At 40.3% G+C, this 15412-nt stretch overlaps 1 protein-coding gene across 3 annotated transcripts in view; it reads right to left on the bottom strand.

Moving 5' to 3' along the window:
- Positions 1–15412, bottom strand: part of Ash1l (ASH1 like histone lysine methyltransferase) — a 126861-nt gene that overhangs the window by 23393 nt on the left and 88056 nt on the right. For all 3 annotated transcript variants that reach the window (XM_048357546.1, XM_048357545.1, XM_048357547.1), the window contains 6 exons: positions 12846–13052; positions 12571–12717; positions 9283–9391; positions 5679–5843; positions 5392–5486; positions 505–662 (listed from right to left, as the gene is read on the bottom strand). In XM_048357546.1, coding sequence (XP_048213503.1) covers positions 505–662; positions 5392–5486; positions 5679–5843; positions 9283–9391; positions 12571–12717; positions 12846–13052 — 881 coding nt within the window. The remainder of the gene's footprint in view (positions 1–504; positions 663–5391; positions 5487–5678; positions 5844–9282; positions 9392–12570; positions 12718–12845; positions 13053–15412) is intronic.

Here is a 15412-nt window from a genome sequence, read left to right as displayed (position 1 = left end):
CTTTATTATCAGTTAGAAAGGGCAAGCCAGTTTCTCATATTTTATTCTGGTCCTGACACTACCTGAAGTAGGAAGTGTTATATTGTTCACTCAGATTAGAAAAAGGAAACCTGAAGCTTTGTGTGTAAAAGTGCTGATCCGAATGTAGCAAAACAAGTCTTTAAGCTTATAGGGATGGAGTTTCCCTACCCATATTGAATTTGGCATTGCTGTTTACTTGATCTGTTTTTTCTAGGTAGGAAAGAAAACAGTAGGCCGATTGTCTATGCCCACACATTGTGACTATTTCAGACTATATATAATGTTTGGGAAGCTAGTAAAACAGGATTTCTCCCTATTCTGTAGAGTAGGTATAAGGAAATTGAAGAGTTGTAATGGAAGAGTTGTGATGGATAAGCAGCATTAGCTAATGCTTGTAATTTGGTCCATAGTATATGTTTTAATAGAATAAAAAAATGAAGTGTTAATTTTATGGAATTAACAGAAAAGTTCCCTATGCTTTACCAGATTTAATATTCCCATCATCTCGGCAGATGCCATTCCAACGGGAATATAATGATGCTGAGTGAATATTATCACTGGTATGCTTTACTTCCTCCTGTTTCTGATGAATCTTCTCCCAGTTTCGGACCAAGAATACATGACGCTTTAATACAAAGTTCCTGAAAATGGAAAATAATTCTTTTATTCACTAATTCAGTAAGTATGTTTACATAAGCTACTGTTCAGTGTTATTTGTGCACTTATGTTAACCTAGCTACTGCAAAAGACAATGACATATGCAAACATTCAATTCTGCACATTGTTTTTTGTCAAACAACATAAAAATTTTTCTTATATCACTTACAAACATCTGGAAAACAACATTTAATTGCTCCAGTCATTTTGGTAAGAGAAGTAGCCAGCTGGCTGGATAAGAAACTCAACTGGTAGAGTGCCTACTTAGCAAGTTCATGTTGGAACCAGGTATAACAACCACCCCCATCTCCAAAGCCACACTACCGCCAAACAACAACAAAAGAACAGAGGATGGGAGGAAGGGAGACAGTTCTATGGAGTATCTGCACAAAGTCTGTCTCTTCATTCTCCTACCTTTATCTCTTTTGGAAAGGGTCTCCTCCCTAGGTAGCCCTGGCTACCTAGGATCTACATAGCCGAGGTAACCTATAAACTCGTGATTCTCCAAGTTAATCCCCAAATGCTATGGTTAATTGAAGTTTTGCAGTGCCTTTACAAGGATCTCTAAACTGAAATGAATTATGTGTATTTTAACTTATGCTATATAATTTTGATTTTTTTTTCCTTAGATGGTACTGGAGTTTGAACTCAGGGCATTGCATTTGCTAGGACTTATACTATAGCCATGCCCCAGCCTTATTCTTCAGAATGGAAAGGCTCTGGACAGTCATCCTCCCAATTGGAGCTATATAAGTAGCTAGAACTTTTTAGGCATGCCTTACCACACACCCAGTTCCAATTTTGATGATTCTACTTTATTTATTCATTTACTTATTTATTTGTCAGTTGTGGGGCTCGAACTGGGGCCTAGGTGCTACCCCTAAGCTTTATAACTCAAGATTAGTGTTCTACCACTTTGAGCCAAATTGCCACTTCTGGTTTTCTGGTGGTTAATTGGAGATAAAAGTCTCATGGACTATCCTGACTAGTTTGGCTTTGAATGGCAATCCTTAGATCTCAGGCTCCTGAGTAACTAGGATTACAGGTGTGAGCCACTGGCACCTGGCTAGATCTTATTATTTTGATGTGACCTTGTATAAAATCTCAAACCACCAGACTTAGTAAAAGGACATCATGTTAATTTCATAATTCCTGGCTTTGTATGCTAGAATCACATAGAGAGTTTTATAAAACTATTGATGCATGCTTCTAACTCTGGAAATTCTACTTTAAGCAATTTGGAGTAGGAGTCTGGAACTTGGGAATTTTGTTTGTTGCTCAAGATTGAACCCAAGGTCTTGTGCATATTAAAGCCCATGTTCTACCACATAGGCACTTTTTTTTTTTTTTTTTTTTTTGGCTATGAGGTTGAACTTAGGGCACAGTCCCAAAGCTGCTTTTGCTCAAGGCTAGCGATCTACCACTATGAGCCAGCCACAGCTCCACTTCCAGAGATAAGAGTCTCACAGACTTCTCTGCCTGGGATGAGTTCAGACTGTGATCCTCCTATCTCAGCCTCCTGAGATGGCTAGGATTGCAGGCATGACTGAGCCACTGGTGGCCACTGGTGGCTCATGCTTGTAATCCTTGTTACTCGGGAGTCTCATATCTGAGGATGGTTGTTTGAAGCCAGCCCAGGCAGGAAAGCACATGAGATTCTTACCTCCAATTAACCACCAGAAAAACTGGAAGTGGAGCTGGCTCCAAGTGGCAGAGCACTAGCCTTGAGCAAAAGAGCTCAGGGATAGCACCCAGGCTGTGAGTTTTCTTTTTTTCTTTTTTGGCCAGTCCTGGGGCTAGTGGACTCAGGGCCTGAGCACTGTCCCTGGCTTCCTTTTGCTCAAGGTTAGCACTCTGCCACTTGAGCCACAGCGCCACTTCTGGCCATTTTCTATATATGTGGTACTGGGGAATCGAACCCAGGGCTTCATGTATATGAGGCAAGCAGTCTTGCCACTAGGCCATATTCCCAGCCCCAGGCTGTGAGTTCAAGCGCCATGAGCAAAAAGGAAAAAAAAAAAATCCCCATGCCACTGTGCAGTCAAAACAAGAGAAACACTGGGCTAGATGTACAAGGCTAAACTTACAGAAGAATATTGTAAAGAGGATACATTTTCTAAAACACTGGAATGCGTAATAGAGGTGTTTGTGAAAATGTTTCAAGACAACTTGAAAAATAGGACAGACTGTTTACTTTTGATAGGGACAATTCTTTTTTTTTTTTTCTTCTTTTTTTTTGGCCAGTCCTGGGCCTTGAACTCAGGGCCTGAGCACTGTCCCTGGCTTCTTTTTGCTCAAGGCTAGCACTCTGCCACTTGAGCCACAGCACCACTTCTGGCTGTTTTCTATATATGTGGTGCTGGGGAATCAAACCCAGGGCCTCATGTGTACAAGGCAAGCACTCTTGCCACTAGGCCATATCCCCAGCCCCTAGGGACAATTCTTGTCTGAATATAGAGAGCAGAAATGACCAGTGAAAATTATTTTCAAAGTCATCAAAACAGTGCTTCCTAATCTTCTCTTTGTCACTGACTTTTTCCGGAAGCTTGGTGAAGCCTATGGAACCTTTCTCTGAAAATACTATTTTTAAATTACTTTAACATTAATCCAAACTTTTAAGTAATTTTTAAAACATGAGATTAAAAGGAAACCAAATATATTAAAACATAGATTTTGCTGGGAATATGGCCTAAGTGGTAAATTATTCACCTTGGTATACGTGAAGCCCTGGGTTCGATTCCTCAGCACCACATATATAGAAAAAGTTGGAAGTGGCGCTGTGGCTCAAGTGGTAGAGTGCTAGCCTTGAGCAAAAAGGAGCCAGGAACTCAGGCCCTGAGTTCAAGCTCCAAGACTGGCAAAAAACAAAAAAAAAACAACCTCACAGATTTCATGAAAATGTCAAATAGCCAGGTTCTGGTGGCCTATGCTTATAATCCTAGCTACTTTGGAGGCTGAAATATGAGGACTATCATCCAAAGCTAATCCAGGCAGGCAAGTCCATGAGACTCTTAACCTCCAATTACCCACAAAAAAAGCCAGAAGTAGAGCTGTGGCTCAAATGGTAAAGCACTACTCGAGCTATAAAGAGCCAAGGACTGGCACAAAACAAAATAAAACACCAAATAAAAGATAGCTGGGGGGCTGGGAATATGCCCTAGTGTCAAGAGTGCTTGCCTCTGATACATGAAGCCCTGGGTTCAATCCCCCAGCACCACATATATAGAAAATGGCCAGAAGTGGCGCTGTGGCTCAAGTGGCAGAGTGCTAGCCTTGAGCAAAAAGCCAGGGACAGTGCTCAGGCCCAGAGTCCAAGCCCCAGGACTGGCCAAAACAAAAACAAAAGAAAAGATAGCTGGGAATAGATTGCCATCTTTACTATGACTATCAACCTAGTATGCTGTTTCTGTGGATGACAGTTAGTCAATATGTTAAATCTAGACTTCAAATTTTCTTACTGTTTTCTTTAAAAAAGTCCTATTACCTATTGGCATAGATAAGCCTATTGACATAATAAGCTGAGAGCTGGTAGCTCATGCCTGTAATTCTAGCTACTCAGGAGGCTGAGATCTAAGAATTCAAAGCCAGATGGGGGAAGAATGTCAATGAGCCCTTTTTTCTTTTGCCAGTCCTGGGGCTTGAACCAAGAGCATGGGCACTGTCTCTGAGCTTCTTTTGCTCAAGGCTAGCACTCTACTACTTTAGCCATAGTGCCACTTCTGGCTTTCTCTGTTTATGTGGTACTGAGGAATTGAACCCAGCCAGGGCTTCATGCATGCTAAGCAAGCACTCTACCACCAATCCCAGTACCCCCTGTGAGACTCTTATTTCCAATTAGCCATCAGAAAACCGTAAGTGCTGGGTTCTGTGGCTCAAAAAGGTAGAGCACTAGGCTTAAGCAAAAAGAGCTCAGGGACATGCCGGGGCCCTAAGTTTAAGACCCATGACTGACAAAAACAAAATAAAACAAAACAAGTTATATATATACATATATATGTATATACATATGTTTATTCATATATATATACATATATATAATTCCCCCTAATATCTTTAACTACTCTTTTACTTAAGAATAACTTGGTGTCTTCTCATCCTAATCACTGTAGTCTGTCAACTGAATTTCCCAGTCATGCCCTCTATCAGGTTCCCCTTTTTCAGGCAGAGCCCACAGTTCACCTTTACCAGAAAACAGCAACAGAAGATAGACCATGGCTCTTCTGCAGCTTGTTTAACATTAAAATGGAACAAAGTCATTTAGTAGGGGAAATGAAGCAGGAAAGATAATGAGATACAAATATCAAAAGTGCCAGACATAGAAGATATATCGTAGTTGGTCCAAAAACCAAAGTAATTTTAAGGTAGAGACAGGCTAATTGATATCTTGAAATATTTGAGATCTGTAACATAAGAATACTGTAGCTCTCTCTAAATAAATACACACGCACATATACATATGCATGCATGTATACACGCACACACTTTGCCTATCATCATATTTGAAAGAAATGCTGTTTTATTTAGAATTTAGAAATATAAGATGTAATTATTCCCTTCATACAAGGTCACAGAACCTGGGAGCCCTTGGCTCAAGATCCCTTGTCCCTTGTACAGAAAAAGAAAAGTGGATCAACACTAAGAAGATGAATAACTTTTTAAGCCAGTAAAGCAAGTCATATACTTTGAAATAACAGGTTGAAAAAAACTCTTTACCTTTCTCTATTAGACATTGGTTTCATCTGTAATTGGGGGGCCAATCTTGTTGGGGTATTAATGTTTTCGCTGGGCTCCTCAGAGAGATGGCCTCTCTAAAATAAAAAAAGAAAAGAAAAAAAAACAAATGGGATAAAATTATAGAAAAAAAAATCAGAAATCACCTCTGAAAACACTAAAATCAATATTAAGATGCCCTTCTTTGGTAAGTAAGCTTCTTATTCTAGTAAATGCCTCAGAGAAGCTCATAAAAAGCTTTAAGATAAAGTCGCAAAATCGTTATTTACCCGTTTCTTCAGTTTGTGCTTAGATTTTCTCTTCTCTTTTGATCGTCCAGATTTCTTATGTGTGGTCATGGGTTGGTTGCTTTTGCTGCTGGTGAGTCCATTCATGCGTTGACTTTTGCCTCCGATGATTCCTCGACATTTCTCAAAGCCACACTTACAAAGTTGCTTTTAAAAAAATGAGATTTTTTAAAATTATCATTTTTATTGGATTTAAGTTACTACATATCTTTCACAGTAACACATTTTAACAATGATGAAAATTATCATTCTACTCTGCATAGCTTATGAAGTCTATGAACGTTAACAATAAAATAATTTCCTCCATTTAGGATGATACCTACATTACTTTCTTTTTGTTTAGTAACATGTTCCCTCTTTCACTCATTCCTTTCTCCCATTCCCACCCATGAGTTGCTTAGTTCCCTTTCGTCAGTGTCCAATGTAGCTGATGGTCCCCTCTGCTATATCTATATCATCATTCTCCTCCTCCTCCTCATCATCATTATTTTCACACACTTTCCACTCACTCTGTGCCCTCTTTTCTTTTCACTGTGTTTTGGTATCTTGAGCCCTGTTTACTTTGTTCGATCTCTTTGCATTTTAAATCTAATGCCTGAATATCAGGGAGACCATACGCTGTTTGTATCTCTGTTCCTGGCTTGTCTCAACCAACATGATTTGTTCTAGTTCCATCCATAGAAAATGAGAATACTATACGAGAGACAAGGTAACAAACAGTACAAGAAATGTATCCAACGCCTAACGTATGAAACTGTAACCTCTCTGTATATCAGTTTGATAATAAAAATTTGAAAAAAAAAAAAAGAAAACGAGAATACTTTCTAGGTCAGTTGGCTACACCACCTTGAAAGAATACAATTATCAGCTGATCCTCAAACTGAGGCTTGATTGGTTAGTATTTTTTTTTTTTTTTGCCAGTCCTGGGGGCACGTCCCTGAGTATCTTTTTTTTTTTTTGGCCAGTCCCGGGCCTTGGACTCAGGGCCTGAACACTGTCCCTGGCTTCTTCCCGCTCAAGGCTAGCACTCTGCCACTTGAGCCACAGCGCCGCTTCTGGCCGTTTTCTGTATATGTGGTGCTGGGGAATCGAACCTAGGGTCTCGTGTATCCGAGGCAGGCACTCTTGCCACTAGGCCATATCCCCAGCCTGAGTATCTTTTTTTGCTCAAGGCTAGCACTTTACCACTTGAGCCACAGCACCAATTCTGGCCTTTTCTGTTTATGTGGTACTGAGGAATCGAACTCAGGGCTTCATGTTTGCTAGACAAGCACTCTACCACTAAGCCACATTCCCAGCTCCCAGTTTGCTGAGCAAAGTCTATACCTCCTTCCGTGTAGAGATCCTGGGCCTATTTGCCCCCTCCGTGTGGTCCCCTTTCGCTCTCAATGCATATCCTCTGGCCAGTAGGAATTACTGCGGGAGCGAGGGCCACGTGCATCCTGTGCATCCTCGGTCAGCGTGTGGTTGCGAGAATGTCCTCCCCCCCCCCATACTCGCCTAGAAAGCCGGGTTAGCACGGACACAGGACACATCGGAGAAGCTTCAAAGAGCGTTGTTTATTCAAGGGAGGGGCTAATAGACTTATAGCAATAATGACAAGGGAAGGGGAGGGACTGACCAGGTGCTAACGATAGGCTAATGAGCATGTCCACTACGGTGATGTCACGGAACTTCCCGCAGAGGCCCGGCCTCTTGGCTTGGCCTCCTGGGTCAGCCGGCGCCATGGTGGCACATGTGCTCTTAGACGACAGGCGGGGCTGGTTTGGCATCTCTTCCGGTTTCGGACCCGGAAGGAGATGGGAGTGGCCAGCAGCCAGGCTAGCCATCCCCTACACCAGTTAGAACTTTTGAGGAAGAATATATATGTATATTTTTTGAAGAATATTCTTTAACCTATTGCCATTCATTTATAACTGCAACGACTGTGCTTGGAACATTTGGACTACCAAAGTTAGGTATGAATCAGGGAATTTAACTTAAGAGAAATAACTGACAGCATAATAAATAAAAAGGAGTTCCCTAAGAGGAAGATAACATTTAAGGAAAATTTCTACATTAAGAAAACCTAAGCTGGGTACTGGTGGCCATGCCTATAACCTAGCTACTTGGGAAGCTGAGATCTGAGAATAATAATTCAAATCTAGCCTGGGTAGGAAAGTCCCTGAAAAGCCAGAAGTGGAGGTGTGGTTTAAATGTTACAGCAAAAAAGTTTTTGAGCAAAAAGAGTGCTGAGACAGTGCTCAGACCCTGAGTGCAAGCCCCAGGACCAGCACCAAGAAAAGAAAAAGAAAAAGAAAAAGAAAGAAAAGAGAAAACAAAAGAAAGACCTCACTGTGCTGGTATGGTAGTACCCACCTAACCACACTTCACGAGAGCAGGATTGATGTTTGAACACAAGCAACAAGTTAACAAGACATCATCTCAACCAATAAGCTAGGCATGGTGATGTGTATCTGTATACTATTTACACAGGTACCTAGCAGGTCTAAACAAAACTTGAGACACCATCTCAAAAATAACTAAAGCAAAAAAAGGTGAAGGTATAGCTCAAGTGGTAGACTACTTGCTTGCCTAGCAGTGTCAGGCCCTAAGTTCAAATTTCACAAAAACAAAAACCCTTTATACCCTCAAAAACCTGGAGATGATGGGCACCAGTGGCTCATGCCTGTAATCCTAGCTTCTTAGGGGGCTGAGTTCTGAGGATCATAGTTTGTAGACAGAAAGTCCTTGAGACTCATATCTTCAACTGACCACTAAAGAGCAGGAATAGAGCTGTGGTTCAAGTGGTAGAGCACTACCTTGCCTTGAGCAAAGAAGCTCTGGAACATTGCTCAGGCCCTGAGTTTAAGCTCCAGAACCAGCACAAAACCAAACCAAACCAAATAAAAAGTCCTGAAGACTAAAAAATTAACAATAAAAAAAACACCATAATCTGTTTCTTCAGACTTTCGATACATGAAATCTATGTATCCGAGATAGGTGAAATAAGAGTTAAAAAATTGTCTTCCCATGTATTTTTCTTTTTTGTTGGTTGTGGGCTTGAACCTCTGGGCCTGGATGCTGTCTCTGAGCTCCTTTTGCTCAAGGCTAGCATTCTACCATTTGAGCCATATAGCACCACTTCTGGCTTTTTCTGTCATTGGAGATAAAGAGTCTCACAGATTTTCCTACTTGGGCTGGCTTTAAACTACAAATTCTCAGCCTCCTTAGTAGCTAGGATTACAGGTGTGAGCCACTGGCGTGTGACCCCATGTTTTTTGTTTTTTTTTTCCTCTGGCCAGTCCTGGCGCTTGAAGTCAGGGCCTGAGCACTGTCCCTGGCTTCTTTTTGCTCAAGGCTAGCACCCACTTGAGCCACAGTGCCACTTCTGTTTTTTTCTGTATATGTGGTGCTGAGGAATCGAACCCAGGGCTTCATGTATGCTAGGCAAGCACTCTACCACTAGGCCACATTCCCAGCCCTGCCCCAAGACTTTTTCAATGGCATTTATCACTGGCTCCAAGAATATTGTTTACTAAAAGCTCATATTATATACTATTATCAATGAAAAGTTCATCTTTTCTCGTGTATTTATTATTCTTACCTGTTTCTCAACATTGAAGGAATGAAAGTTATAATCGTAAGTGAGCTCGGTCCCAGCTGGCATATCTTTAAGTGCATACAGTCCAATCCGGTATACTCCATTAACAGACCTATGAAGACAGGACAAAGAGTTAAAAATTGGGATATTAATTTATTATGCTTTCGTTTTTTTTTTTTTTTGGCCAGTCCTGGGCCTTGGACTCAGGGCCTGAGCACTGTCCCTGGCTTCTTCCCGCTCAAGGCTAGCACTCTGCCACTCGAGCCACAGCGCCGCTTCTGGCCGTTTTCTGTATATGTGGTGCTGGGGGAACCTAGGGCCTCATGTATCCGAGGCAGGCACTCTTGCCACTAGGCTATATCCCCAGCCCCATCGTTTGGTTTTTTTTTCTGCTCAAGGCTGGTACTCCCTGCATGAGCCACAGGTCTACTTTTGGCTTTTTGGTGGCTAAATGGTAGTAAGAGTCTCATGGACTTTCTTCCCCATAGTAGCTTTGAACCTTGATCCTCAGATCCCAGCCTCCTTCCTGAGTAGCTAGGATCACAGGCATGACCAACCAGTGCCTGTTATCTCATTAATTTTTGAACTAACACTATAAGAAGTTAGGTATTCTGATGTCCATTTTACCTAAGAAGTGTGTGTGTATTAAGAGTGTTCATTTATGATTATCTAGTAACTAGTTTAGCATTCAACCCAAGGGAAATAAAACCCAGGTTAGGCCAAGGTGTCGGTGAGTGATCCTTGCTTGGGAAGCTGAGATCTGAAAATTGTGATCCAAAGCCACCTTGGGTGGGAAAAATTTTATTGCCAACTAACCAACAAAAAGCCGAAAGTAGAGCTGTGGCTCCAGTGGTACAGTACTAGCCTTGAGTAAAAACATTTAGGCTTTAGTTCAACATAAGGCCTTAGTTCAAGCCCTAGGACTGATACTAAAACAAACTAAACTCCAGGGTATTTGATTTCATAGCTTTTCCATGTGGAACACAAAGATCATCTTGGAGACTACTCTAGCCTATGTAAACTCTTCTAATATCTTAAAGCTTTAAATAAATTTCCTGAATGAGGACGGTGAATGTCAGTGCATGGGTATATATAAATGTGTCTGTGTGTAATGTGTGAATGCAGTGCTGAGATGTTATGTTAAGCTTAGAAAAATGAATTTATATTAGATTGTTAGTATTTCCCTTCAAAAATGTGAAGATTTATCAGAAAGACATCTGAGCTTTCAGTTTATGAAGGTAAGTTTCAATTACAGATTCTATTTCTTTTTTAATCTTTTTTAAAAATTTTTTTGGCTGGTCCTGGGTCTTGGACTCAGGGCCTGAGCACTGTCCCTGTTTCTCTTTACTCAAGGCTAGCACTCTGCCATGTGAGCCACAGCGCCACTTCTGGCCATTTTCTATATATGTGGTGCTGGGGAATCGATTCCAGGGCTTCATGTATAGGAATCAAGCACTCTTGCCACTTGGCCATGTTCCCAGCCCCAATCATTTTTTTAAAAATAGCTTCCCCGGGCTGGGGATATAGCCTAGTGGCAAGAGTGCCTGCCTCGGATACACGAGGCCCTAGGTTCGATTCCCCAGCACCACATATACAGAAAACGGCCAGAAGCGGCGCTGTGGCTCAAGTGGCAGAGTGCTAGCCTTGAGCGGGAAGAAGCCAGGGACAGTGCTCAGGCCCTGAGTCCAAGGCCCAGGACTGGCCTAAATAAATAAATAAATAAATAAAAATAGCTTCCCCCCCCTCCAACTAGAGCTGAAGACCAAACTCAGGGCTTTGTGCTTGCCAGGCAGGCGCTGTTCCTCTGATATACCCCAGCCCCAATAATTTTTTGTTAGCTATAGTTTTTAAGAAATACGATAATTTCCCATAACTTTTCAAATATCAAGTTGTTGTAGAAAATAGATAATGTAGCGACTTCATAAAAGTATTAATCCACAATAAAAAAAATCTATGATTGGGGGCTGGGAATATGTTCTAGTGGTAAAGTACTTGCCTCGTATACATGAAGCCCTGGGTTTGATTCCTCAGTACTACATATATACAAAAAAGCCGAAGTGGCGCTGTGGCTCAAGAGGTAGAGTGCTAGCCTTGAGCAAAAAGAAGCCAGGGACAGTGCTCAGGCCCTGAGTCTAAGGCCCAGGACTGGCAACAAAAACAAAACAAAACACACACAAAAAATTTATAATTGGAAAAAAATGCAGAATAAAAGAAGTTACATGTAAGAGAATACATATACATGCAGAACAATTAAAACTAATTTCTGCTTTTTTGTTGTTGTTGTTAAGACAAGTTGTTACTCTGTAGGCTAGGCTGACCTTGAAATCACAATCCTGCTGCCTCAGCCTCCTGAGTGCTGGGATTACAGACATGCACATTTAGCTAAACCAATGTATGTAACAGAAATTAGATTAAGGTTTGCCTTGGAAGGTGGGAAGACAGAAATAGACAGAAGGGAATTACTTTTTTTAAATACAGTGTTGAGTATTGAACTAAGGGGTCTTGTGAATGCTGGTCAAATACTCTATCATTAGGTTTCATCCCCAGACTGAATTTTCTGAAATGATGGAATGCATGCTTAAGATCTGTGTATTTCTCTATACATGACTTATAATTCAATGTTCTCTACATTACCCTCTTTTTTGGGGGGGGGGGGGTCAGTCAGTGGTGTTAGGGAGCCTCAGACCTTATACATACTAAGCAAACAGTGTATAACTGAGCGATATATGGTCCATTGTTATTTTCTTTTTTTTCTATTCTCCCTTCCCCCTCTTTGAAACAGTGTTTTGCTGTAGTCTAGGGTGGACTCAAAACTTACCCTGTTGCTTCAGCTTCCTCAGTGCTAGTATTATAGGTATGCATTGTCCCACACAGCTTTACTGTTTCTCAGATTTAATTTTTTTCCCTTATTAAGCAGGTTTTAAGTAAGTAAAAAAGATCTCACTTCATATTTCACTAATTTCTTACTGTGACAAGCCCACTGAGCATGTAGTAAGTTTGCAATGTGGCTGTATAAAGTAATATGAAATGGTATATGTAACCATGCCTAACACACAGTAAGCATTTAATAAATATTAGAGATTAGCATTATCATTACTACTGTATTCTTTTGGGAGTAGTTGGGATGACTTTAAGAAAGAGCAGGTGCTTACTTTGTCTGAAGGATCTGGTATAACTGGCAATTTGCCTGAGATATTTCATGTAAACTGATTCACGCTGTAGAAAAATTGATTGCAGTTTGCCCTTACTACCTTCTACTCTGCTAGATTCTTGGTTTTCCTGTTTCCTTACCATTTCTGCATTTCACAATTAGGATCACAGCTGTGGTTGATGAATCGGGCCTCATTTCCCATACGGTAACTGTCAATTACCATCCCACTATCGAGGTTCAGACAGTAATGGTCACTGTGATTATGATACTGCTCAATCATTCTATTCCTGAAGAGGAGAAAAATGATTGAATGTCAGTTACTGATCTAATTGAAAGTAAATTTTAGAAATTTGATTCTCCATTCTAATCTTGTATATCTGTCATTTTCCTGGAGTATAATCATTAATTACTGTACCTGAACTCCTGTTCACTGACAACCTCCCCAAGGTATTCAATGATGAACTGTCCAGCTTTCAGGGGTTCTTTGGTTCTGATTCCCCAACCTTTTTCCTCAGCTCGAAATCGTTCTAGACATTGTACCCATTCATGCCTCTGTATCCTCTGGTTACAGCACTGTTCACCACAGGGGCAAGTGTTGGGAGAACACTCAGCAAAGATCATTCTAGAAAGAAAAGAATAATTATATACTATTTCAAACAATACATGTTTTACTGTACTAATTTTTAAGTTTTGTGTGTACATGCATACACCCACTGCCACTGGAGGTTGAATCCTGGGCCTGGAAGCTGTCCTGTTGGCTTTTGCTCAAGACTGATGCTCTACAACCTGAGCTGCAGCTCCACTTCTGGCTTTGTTTTGGTTAACTCTATTTTTTATGGAAGTCATTTAGTTTTGTTGTAGGGTTTGGAATTCCATTTAGACTGTTAAGTATAGTTAAAACAAAGGACCAATAAAACATTGCTAGATCAAAATATAAGTGTTATAGATATAAGTGTTAAGGTTAAAGTTTTCAAATCTTGCAAAGTATTTAATACTGTACACTTTAAAATAAATCAGCTATCTGATTTAATCCTTACAAAAATATGATTCCTTGTCCTAATAGTCAAACTGCAATTGCTGAAGACACTTTTGTTCTATTGCTTTAACTCCTATATTAAAGATCTACTGGCTATATTCCTAGTGATACTCTTCTGAGTTCTCTATTCTTTTCTATAGATTTATGTGTCTATTTTTTCTCCACTATCATATATATGTGTATGTATGTATATATAAAATTTTTACTTTTTCATTTTTTGGTGGTACTTGGGTTTGAACTCAGGGCCTTGTGCTTGTTAGGCAGGTTGTCTTGGACCATGCCCTTAACTCTTTTTCATTTGAGTTATTTTTCAGATGAGGTCTCATATTGTTGCCTGAGATTGTCAGGCTCACTTTTTTTACTGGGCTGTTTCTGTATACTGCTTACTACAGCAATTCCACATACAGTAAAATGTGAAAAAACAAAGCAATGTTACCTACTCACAAAATATACATTTAAACAACTTTAAGGACATATGATTCTTCTAATAGTAAAAGGACAAATTAAGTCATCAAAAAATAAATTGGATGGGCTGGGAATATGGCCCAGTGGCAAGAGTGCTTGCCTCGTATACATGAAGCCCTGGGTTCAATTCCCCAGCACCACATATATAGAAAATGGCCAGAAGTGGCGCTGTGGCTCAAGTGGCAGAGTGCTAGCCTTGAGCAAAGAAAAGCCAGGGACAGTGCCCAGGCACTGAGTCCAAGGCCCAGGACTGGCAATAAATAAATAAATACGGATGTGAATATATAAAGTAAGTAGAACTAAGTAAATAAGTCTTTTTATATATTGGTAGTTATATCACAGAATATTATGAGCTCAATTCTGGTAGAACATAATAAAAAATATAAATGTTGGTGACATGTTTATGTTTTGTAATTTTACTTTTGAAAATAAACTATAAAGGTGTTTATAAGGGAAATCCAATCTTGGGTGTTGTGGTATATTCCTGTAATCCCAGCACTGAAGAGGCTGATGAAGAAAGAATATGAATTTGAGGCCATATTAGGCTATATAGTGAATTTCAGACCAGCCTGTGGGACTCTACCTCAAAAAACAGAAAAAGGAAATCTGTACAAAAAAGTTTCAGAGCAATGACATTTTTTTTTTTTGGCCAGACCTGGGGCTTGAGTACTGTTCTTGACTTATTTTTGCTAAAGGCTAGCACTTTACCCTCTTGAGCTGTGGTGCTGAGGAACTGAACCCAGGGCTTCATGTATATGAGGCAAGCACTCTACCACTAGGCCATATTCCCAGACCCAGCAATGACATTTTTATAGCAAATTTTTATAGAAGTTGAAGGATATGTTGAGAGATAGGTGGCAAACTATGGCACATTAGTCTGACAGATGACAAAAAACATTCCTCAAGGTGATGGTTTTTGGACATTAATTCATTTGTAAACAAAAAAATATAACAATGCATAAAACAATGATATACCAACGGTTGCTACCACTATACAAAACTGTATGTATATACAATGAAAAGATGTGAATTCAAAGTGGTGCAAATGAGGTAGAATTCCAATTGGTATGCTAGGGAAGGTACTGAAAACGAATCCCTCGACCTGTTGTCTTTGAATGGAACAACTATCTGCTATAGCAAGTATTGATTGTGTAAACGATAAAACTCAACAAATTTTATTTTAACTCCTTTGATTATTTTTTCTTTTCTTTTATTGGTTGTGGGGCTTGAATTCAAGGCCTGGGTGCTGTCTCTGAGCTTTTTTGCTCAAGGCTAGCGCTCTACCACTTTGAGCCACAACTCTTCTTGTTTTCTGGCTTGCCCCAACAGGCTTTGAATTGGGATCCTCACATCTCAGCCCTGAGTAGCTAGGATTACAGGTGTGAGACACCAGTGCCCAGCTCTTTGATTCTTATCTCCACTCCTGTCTCTTATATGTTTCCTCTCTGAAATCTCTATTTCATTTTAAACTAAATGGTCCC

The sequence above is a fragment of the Perognathus longimembris genome, chromosome 11 (assembly GCF_023159225.1).
Source record: "Perognathus longimembris pacificus isolate PPM17 chromosome 11, ASM2315922v1, whole genome shotgun sequence".
Lineage (NCBI taxonomy): Eukaryota > Metazoa > Chordata > Mammalia > Rodentia > Heteromyidae > Perognathus > Perognathus longimembris.
The sequence above is the reverse complement of the archived record's forward strand: the minus strand, read 5'-3'. Positions and strand labels throughout refer to the sequence as shown.